Consider the following 9816-nt stretch of genomic DNA (forward strand, 5'->3'; position numbering starts at 1 on the left):
TGCACATAAACACAAAGTAATGAACACCGAAGGAGAAGAAAAATACTCAGGGTTTGTCATTTGCAAAAAAACACAAAATGTGAGGCAGCAGTTAAGAATACTTGTTATGTTTGCAGAAGACCTAGGTTAGATTCCTAGCATGCACGTGACACTACAATGGTCTGTAACTCCAGTTATTAGATACAGGTGTGGTACACAGACATACAAGTAGGGAAAACATTCATACACATAAAATAAGTAATTTTTAAAAACACACAAAGGTCTATATGAGGAAAAATACTTTTGAAGACTGAAAAATATTAGAGATAAGAAAGTGGTACAAGCTGGGCGTTGGTGGCGCACGCCTTTAATGCCGGCACTCAGGCAGAGGCAGGTGGATCTCTGTGAGTTTAAGACCAGCCTGGTCTACAAGAGCTAGTTCCAGGATAGGCTCCAAAGCCACAGAGAAACCCTGTCTCGAAAACAAAAACAAAAACAACAAAAAAAGAAAAGTGGTACAACAAGAAGACCTGAGGCCAGATGTGGTGGTACATGCCTGTAATCCCAGAACTCAGGAGGCAGGGGCAGGATGACCACCACAAATCTGAGACCATCCTGGTCTACAGAACCAAAGTAGTTGAGAGAGGCCATGTGTCATTATATAAAATATGAACTAAACATGAGACCATATAGTTCATTGAAACAGATGTAGCTTTACCGAAGCAGTGGCCAGGGGAAGCCTCTGCTGAAAGCCGAGGCCTACCTCCTCTCTAGGCAGCTAGAAACTGTCTCTGAGCTGGGTGGATGGTTCTGAGCAGCTCAGCGGCAGCGGCTGTTAGCCGGGAGCACCTGTGAATAGGGACCTTTCCGAATTGTAGGGGAAGCTGTAGCCACGCCTACTTAGGGGCTGGCTACAGGTGTGCCTGACCACGCAGCTTCCCCTACAATAGTTGGACATTCTTCCATTAACAAAACATCTAAACAGACTCAAGCAAGAGATACAAATTCAGCCCTTTCTCAGGAGAGGCCATACTCATGTGGAACTCACAGAAAACCAACCAATTTCCTAGCTCTTCAAGAAACGAAGCAGCCGGCCAGGCGTTGGTGACACACACTTTTAATCCCAGCACTCGGGAGGCAGAGGCAGGAGGATCTCTGAGTTTGAGGCCAGCTTGGTCTACATAGCAGGTTCCAGGATAGGCTCCAAAGCAATACAGAGAAACCCTGTCTTGAAAAACCCAAACAAACAAACAAACAAAGAAACAAAGCAGCCAAGATCTTAAACCTTAGGAACACAGAACACCACAGGGACCTTCAGTCAACCCCATGCACACACATCTCCTAGAGATCTCCCAGGCCACAGCCTCAGAAATTCCTACTGTTTAGTTCAAATGGGTTTGCCATAGTCTGCATTCTCAGCATCACTTATGGTCCCACAAGCCAGTCTTCACTCCCAGCTGGGTACTACAGGGAAACAGACTTTTTGTTATTGTTTGTTTTTTGAAACAGGATTTCTCTGTGTAGTCCTGGCTGTCCTGAAACTAAAGTAAAAGCTGACTATGAAATCTGTACAACTCTGCCAAGATAAATCTTTCTTCTTTTTAAATTGATTGCTAAGGTATTTTGTGATAGTAACAGAAAGCTGCTTAACAGGGCTTCTCTCAGGCACCTCTACCTCCTGAACACTCAGGCCCAGTGAAATGAATTGGTTTAGACGCGTGTTTGTGCTTATTAAGACTCCTGGAGGGGGGAGGAAGGGTTAAAATCCTTAAAACCTGAGGTTTTTTACTTCATGAAGCTGAACATCTTCAAGTTCCAAGACCCAAGGGCTAAAGTATGAAGGAGACTCCCATGATTAAATTTCACTGGCTTATACAACAGGGACCAAAGTGAGGCTTGGAAACTCATTTGTTACGCAAATGTCCATCAAACACAGTGCGAATCACTGCTAAGCACACCTACAAGTCATGGTAACTGTGTATGTATACCTGTCTATCATAACTTTTAAAGAAAGAAGGCACATAACTAATCAGCTTGAGGAATGTGGTCTAGAATTGTTATCTGGGTTCCTGCTATACATCCTCCTTGCATTTGATGCTCGGCACGCCTTCTTGTTCTTCTCTCTCTGATTTATAACACTCGGATGGAAGTAATTTATATGAAAACAGAATAAAGCCACGGGCAAAGAATGATAATCTGGGCAGTCTGCTTGCAAGTCTGTGCAGAACCCAAAACAGAGACTGGACTGGGAGGATGGCTCAGTGGGTAAAAACACTTTCTGTATTATTTCGTTTAAATCCCCAGGACCCACAAAAAACCCATACATATCCACATGTCTGTATGTGCCTATAACCCTAGCAATGGAGGGCAGAGGTCGGTGGATCCTAGGAGCCAGCCTAGCCAAAACGGTGAGCTTAAGATACAGTGAGAGATCCTCCTCGGGCCTTGACACATACTGGGGTACAGTACAAATACTGCAAATACAAACGCACACATCACATCAGAAAAAAAATGAAGACAGTAACAGCCAGAAAGATACTAATTGCAGGTGCTCAGGAAATGGAATTGGATAACATTCCTCTTCAGTTATATGAAATGCCTTACATACTTATTTCCCTCATTCCTCCATTTCTAACAATGAATACTTTCTGTACAGTCACCAAATTCATCTTCTTTTCTCAAATGTTTGCCTGTTGTCAAGCTGGTGAAAAAAAATTACAAAGACATTAGAGTCTTTAAAATTTAATATGCTCTTCAGCTCCATTCTGAGCAAACATCACAACATTCAGAGTTTGACTTATCTTTGAACATACGTACTGTTCTCACAGAAATTCAAACATGATTGGACATGTGCTGTGGTTTCATGTGTCCTTCAAAAGCTCATGTATTGGAAAATGAATTTATTGTAATATATTCTGTGATATTTAGAGGTGGCACCCCCATTATGGGACCAGAGTCTTTATAAGATGTCAAAGAGAGACACAAGCATACACGTTTGCCCTCCTTTGCCATGCCATGCCTTCTGCCATTTATGATGAAGCGAGGCCTTTACAAGATATAGTCCCCTGATTTTAGACTTTCCAGGCCCCAGGACTGGCTTTTTGTTTTGTTTTTTAAATAGTTTCCTATCTGTAGTAGTATGTTATAGCAGCAGAAAGTGAAGTAAGGCAAGGCCACTTATCATTTACGTTGAAAACTGTTCAGGAAAATTGTGTATAGTGAACGGTGACAGCATCAGTACCACATCTACAATAGTTTAAAGCAATGTTATCATGGTGTTGAAAGAGAAAATTAAAGAGATAGTGGCAAGGAAGAGATAAAAATACATTTGGTAACTGCCAATGGCAACTTTGGAAGACTTTATATCAAGCTCTTGAATGGAAGGGTTAGCAACCTGTAAGCAGGCCTGGTCTTTCGAAGCCATAGTCTGGGGGTTGGAAAGACAACACTTCAGACTGGCAGTAGAAAAATCGGGAAACTTCAACCACGTCGAAGACTGTGAGAAGTGGTAGCACACAAAGAATGTGATCTAGACCTCAATAAAGGTGGAACCTCTGTAAAAAGCTATCTCTGTATTTATCTGATAGAATTTTTTTTTAAAAAAATGAAGTCATGAAGTAATCAAAAACAATGATTATTCATTTTTTTTGGTAACACTGCAGCAGGGGAGTGTTTTCCTTCTTCTTCTTTTTTTTTTTTTTCCTGTTTGTTTCTTGGTGCTGAGGAATCAATCCTAGAGCATGGTGACAAGTTCTACTTCAGACTGAGAAGCACTTTCTAGAGAAAAAAAATACAGATAAAATATCCATGTGGCTCATAAAATGGGTAGTTCATTTTGATTCTGTTAAAATTTTAATTACATAAACATGGCTATGCTTAATTAGGAGGAAATATTTGTAGCACATTATAACAAATGTTAATCTCCCTAACATAGTTCTAAACTATTGCCATTGAGTAAGAAAATAGACCTTAGGTAGAAAAATCAATCAATAAATATGAACAGTTCAGAGAAAAAGAAAAATAATGACTTACAAAGATAGTTGACATGATTTCTAATCAAACAAACAAGGACTACAGCAGGACAAGTTTCTGCAGTGGCATATTATTTATGATTTATTAAAGCTTGCCTGAGGATTCAGAAAGTAAAGTCAACCTCAAGCCATAGAAGCCAGAAGCTTTAATCCCAGCAGCCAGAAGCTAGGATATGGTGGCACACACCTTTAATCCTAGGACTCAGGATTAAGAGGTAGATGGATATCTGTGAGTCCAAGGCCACTCAGGTCTAACAAGATTGATTCAGTCCTAAAGAGAAACAGCTCACTCAAAGATGATCTCAGTACCTCGGATCACATTTAATGTCTTTAATCCCATCATTAGGGAGGTATGTAAAACAGGATCAAGGCATTCATTCTCCAGCCACCCTGAGAAAAGGAATGCCCTAGCCCTTCTGGAAGTAAGAGCTCTCTGGTAGCTTGGCTGCTTTTCTTCCCTGATCTTCAGGTTGAACCCCAATATCTGTCTCTGAGTCTCTTATTTGTCATGTAACAGGTTTCATTCATTTACTAACAAATTGAAAATATGACACATTCAATGTTGATGAAAGCTAAAGAGACCAGAACACTCTTACACAACCAGTGGGCCCAGAGGCGGAAGCAGGGAGGGTTTGTAATGCCTACCAAGCCAAGTGATGAGTGGACCCTTTGCTGATACAGAAAGCTAGACAAAATAAGCAAGTAATACTTCTAAATGTCCTGGAATTATAAACTGTATCTTAAATTATTGATGTCCAAACTTTTTAATATATAAGCTAATTTTTTATATACATGTTTAGCTATTTATCAATGATAAGCTCCAAACCTGAAATTTAATCCTTGACATATCCCCCAATAGTTAAAAAAAACAAAAAACAAAAACTGATCTGAATTTATTGTCATTAGATTTTACCTGAAATGAGAATAGGCGATTAATTTTCTTTATTCTGTTCAGGTTGAAATTTGCATACTTATACATTTCATTGTGTTTGCATTTTGGACACCCCCCTCCAAGCATGGAGGGAGGTGGAAAAGGCACCCCTGACTATTCCACTGTTATGTGTTGTTTTTGCTGTTTTGGCTTTTTGTTCTTTTTGACGGGTCCCCCAACACCCAGCTCCCAAGTAAATCACACCCGGAAGCTTATTGTTAGTTATAAGTGCCCAGCCTTAGCTTGACTTGTTTTTAGCCAGCTTTTCTTTTCTTAAATTAACCCATCTACCTTTTCCCTCTGGGCTTTTATATTTCTTACTTCTGTATATCTTACTTTCCTTCTTACTCTGTGGCTGGCTGGGTAGCCCCTTGAAGTTCTTCTCTCCTTGTTCTCTTGCTCCTCCTCTTCCTCATTTCTCCATCTATTTATAATCTCTGCCTGCCAGCAATGCCTATCCTTGCTCCTGCCTCACTATTGGCTGGTTGCTCAGCTCTTTATTAGACCATCAGGTGTTGTAGACAGGCAAAGAACAACAGCTTCACAGAGTTAAACAAATGCAGCACAAACAAAAGTCACGCAACCTTAAAGTAATATTATGCCACATTCCACTAGGCCTCAGGGTTCTGGATTCAGGATAGTGAACCCAGATAACCTTTCCCTGAAGAATGGCAAGCACAGGTGCTAATGAGGACTTGTTCAATGAGTGGTCTCTGATTCATCAGACTTAGCATCAATTATTTGCCTGAGAGGGTTATAAAAGAAAGTCTTGGCTATATTCCTTGTGACCCTGGGCCAGAGAGCACACTACTGAATACCTCCACCTGCCTTTACCGGTTCTGTGTGTAGTCTTTCTTCCTTGGTTATAAAGGCCACCTGTTGTAAATTCTTAGGCTTACCTGGCTCAGCAGTAAATTCTTAGGATTATCAGTAGCATTACCTAAAAGCAGCTGCTGGTTTCCATTCCACATTCATGCACTTTGGGAGCAGAAAACTAAAGCCAAATCAGCCGGCCCTACCTGAGTGCTCTGCACATTCTGTGACATTATTCGGGCTGCTCAGGTCCTACTTCCTGATTCTTTGGAAACAGAAAAGTTGCCAGATGACCTGTACGTTATCTTTACTGTTTACCAGGATCGTAACAGTACGTAAAGTTACAAATAACTCTTAAAAGACCTAAAAAAGTAAACTCCCGGCGGGCAGCAGGGTTTTTGTGCCTATTTCGTCTGAGGCTATATTCCCAGCGTCTAAATGGTTAACTATTTATCAAAAAAGCATAATGATTAGTGTTAGAATCTTGGCTATGACAGCTCCAGGAAAGCCTGTTTCATAAAGAAACGCTAGATAGAGAGGTAAGGCAGATACTGTGAGTTACAGAAGTAAGGCAGAGAGAGGGTAATTCCAAAATGGCAATATTCAGAAACATTTTAGTTCGGCAGATAAACTATTCAAGGATAGGGAGAAACTGTCACTGTCCCCAGCTTAACTTCCACACAAGAAAGAAAAGCAATATTTTAAATAAAACGGACTCAGTGAACACTGCATTACAAAGACAATAAATGCATTCTATACCTATTCTTCCTCAAATGCTTCAGAGGAAAGGTACAGAAAGTTCCTCCACACCGGAAACAGGATTTACATAGAGTGACCTGGAAGTCTGTTTGCACAAGGTCTGGACCCCTAAGCATCCCCAGCGCAAAGTTGCAATGAGTGACTATGAAGGTGCGGCGGTAACCCACCTCGAGGGCCTGGGGCGAGTTGGGGGTGGGGTGGGGGAATGAAGGTTGGGAGGACTCAGGGTTGTTAGAGGATGTCAGCGGGGATAAGATGCAGGGCTGAGAGAGGAGCCGACTTGGGGGAAAGAGAATTCAGCCCAGGTGCTGCCTCTGGAGACCAGCGGCGGTGCAGAAAATGAGGGTGGGGGAATTGGAGAGATGAAAAGCCTACAGGATCTAAGTGGTCGCTCCGATCTGGAGGCATCTGGCTGGGTCCCCAGAGTGGAGAACGCCGGGCCGGGGCAAGTCAGAAGCAGGCCAGACCGGCCAAGTTCCTACCGGTCCGCGCGCATCCGGACGCAGATCCTGGAAGTCCGGGCCATAAATGGCCTCCAGGGCCTGCAGCTCGTGATCCTGTCGCTGCGAATAGCTTTCCTGCGGCTCAGCCCGGCCGCGTCCAGAGGCTCCGCAGCCCCCAGCCATGGCGGCCGGGGCAGGCGCAGCGGCCTAGGCGAGGTAGCGGCGCTCTGGAGGGCTATGGAGGGCTACGGATCTAAGCCGGCGTGGCGGCCGCGCTGGGGGCGTGGCCCTGCGCCGGGGAGGCGCTCTGAAGGCAGGACCTCCAGCGAGGGATCAGGCTGGGGGCGGAGCCTCGAACAGAAGACCGGCCCAGGGGCGTGGCTCTGCGCGGGCTGGTATGGGAGGCTGGGGCGGAGCCTAGAGCAGGAGGCGGGTCTGGGAGCCCGGGATCTCCCTACTGACCCGTTTGGCCCACTCGGGAGAAGGCCAATGGGCGGGGCTTCGCCCCAAGTTCGCAAGGTCAGAAGACTCCTATGAGAACACAGTTGGGAAATCCTTTACTCTAATCCTGAAGGATGGAATTGAATCAGGACTTGCAGGAACACGTGGGAAAGCCAGTCACTCAGGCTGGAGTGACGAAGACTTTAGTTTTCACAAAACAAGTCTGTAGCAGACAAAGAACTCCTTCACCCTGCCTGGGGACGATTTTAAAGAGCAGACCCGATGAGTTCTTAAGTCACTTATCTTACCTAACCTTCCCAGAATGAGACTACTGGAAGTAAACACTGTAAACCCTTTTTTTTTTTTTCTACAGTAGTATCCTTCAGTCATCCTTCTAACCATTTAATATTTCATATTTTTATTTAATTTATTATTTCATGCAAACTCTCTGGCCTCTCTGAAATTTTCTCTTTGCATTTTCAACTGAAAAAAATTGTGTTATTTTTATGAGCTACACCCATGAAGAAAATTATTCGATCAGGTCATTTAGTGTAAATTTAATGTAACCTGAACAGTTCATTTAAAGAAATTTGAGCGTTCTTTCTGTTATATCCTATCTTACAGGCATAGGTATGTATATGTGTCCTTGTGTTTATAAGTATATTTTGAGTCAGGGTATTTATTACTTGTAGTCTTCCTGCTTCATTCTTCCTAGTGCTAAGACCATGAGACTGAGCCACCATTACTATCTGACCATGGTTTTTTTTTTTTTTTTTTTCCAAGCGTATAAGCGACCTATTCATTCAGACGTTAATTTGTTGTCTACATGCTGCAGCTTGGCTCTGGTAAATTGCACTGTATCACTTCAAGTTTGGTTTAGGTGGCATGTCTCTGTCCAACTTGTTTGCGACTATGTTCTTCACTCAGTAATGATTACTTAGGCATCTCGCTGGTATTTATTCCCTCTCTTCAGACCAGGCAACACAAAGGCCTCTTACAAACCATCTTCTCCCTCCCTCCACTGGAGACCTGTTTCATTTCCAGTGCCCGTTGATTGGGTACACAGCAGCACTCAACAGTGAAGATCTGGACCTTCCCGCCACGCTTCAGCTCTCACATTCAAATTGTGATCATTTCCTCAGTTTCCCCTTAAGCTGCATTCCGTTTCTGCCACCTCTCCACTGGCTCTCCACTCAGCCAGTCTTCATCCTTGCCCCATGTGGAGCAGCTCATCCTATTGCATCCAAAGTAAAGTCCTTGTATCACAGTATGGTCATATCATGCCAATCTCTAAAATTCCTCCACTTTCCAACTGGTCTTTTTCCATTAAAAAAGAAATACCAGTTATGAAATTTTCTCAACACAAAAGCAGAAGACGCATTATAATAACCCTGTGTATTTCTCACCCACGTCAAACAACTTCAAATGTCTCACCAATATTGTTTAATTTTTGCCTCTCCTAGGAATATTTCAAGTGTCAAGTATCATGGTTTTTCTGTAAATACTCATATATGTGTAACAGGAAAGGTTCTTTGAAGCAAATATAAGATAATCCTTATCCCTTAAAGTGTCACACTTTCTAGTTGGCAAGATGGCTTAATAGGGAAAGGCCGACTCTGCCCTCTGTCCCCCAGCTGGCGCCTGAGTCTGGGCACCGCTCTGCCCCACAAACTCCCCCCATCAACCCCTGCTTGCTTCTGCCTGAGCACCCCCAACCTCCCCTTGGACAAGAGCTTACCTGCCCAGACCAGAAGGCCCACCCTGAGTCCAGACACACCTCACCCTTGACCATCCACTGACCTCTGCCCTGCTGCTGCCTGCCTCCTGAGAGAGGGAGAAACTCAGCCTGCACCCACTGGAAGAAGGGATGGGAAGACAGAGTAAGAACACAGTCAACAACAGAAAGACCAATATAACACCATCAGAATCTAGGGACTCCACACCAGCAAGAACTGAAAAGCCCAACGTAGAGGATGAAGAAGAGATGGACCTTAAAAATTATCTTATGAAGATGATAGAGATCATTAAAGAGGAAACAAGAAAATCCCTTAAAGAAATAGAAGAAAAAACAAGCAAAAAATTACATGAAATGGAGGAAAAGACTAACAAAAATTCAAGAAATAAACAAATCCCTTAAAGAATCTAAAGAAAGCCAAGAAAAAACAACCAAACAAGTGAAGGAAGCACTGGAAACAGTTCAAGGCATGAAAGCTGAAATAGAAACAATAAAGAAAACACAGAATGAGGGGATGCTGGAAATAGAAAAGCTGGGTAAACGATCAGGAACCACTGATGTAAGCCTAACCAATAGAATACAAGAAATGGAAGGGAGAATCTCAGGTGTTGAAGACTCACTAGAGGATATACAGTCATCAAACAAAGAAAAATTCAAGTCCATCATATCCCTAACACAAAATAT

The 9816-nt window shown here is 42.9% G+C and overlaps 1 protein-coding gene across 5 annotated transcripts in view; it reads right to left on the reverse strand.

Annotated features, from left to right (window-relative positions):
• Eif2ak4 (eukaryotic translation initiation factor 2 alpha kinase 4) overlaps positions 1-7233 on the reverse strand; it is a 94645-nt gene extending 87412 nt beyond the window's left edge. For all 5 annotated transcript variants that reach the window (XR_004770563.1, XM_027422214.2, XM_027422216.2 and 2 more), the window contains exon 1: positions 6996-7233. Coding sequence is in view for 4 of the 5 variants with exons in the window: in XM_027422214.2 (XP_027278015.1) it covers positions 6996-7139 (144 nt within the window). In the remaining variant the exon portion in view is untranslated. The remainder of the gene's footprint in view (positions 1-6995) is intronic.
• Positions 7234-9816: the final 2583 nt, after the last annotated feature.

The sequence above is a fragment of the Cricetulus griseus genome, chromosome 6 (genome assembly GCF_003668045.3).
Source record: "Cricetulus griseus strain 17A/GY chromosome 6, alternate assembly CriGri-PICRH-1.0, whole genome shotgun sequence".
Classification (NCBI taxonomy): Eukaryota; Metazoa; Chordata; class Mammalia; order Rodentia; family Cricetidae; genus Cricetulus; species Cricetulus griseus.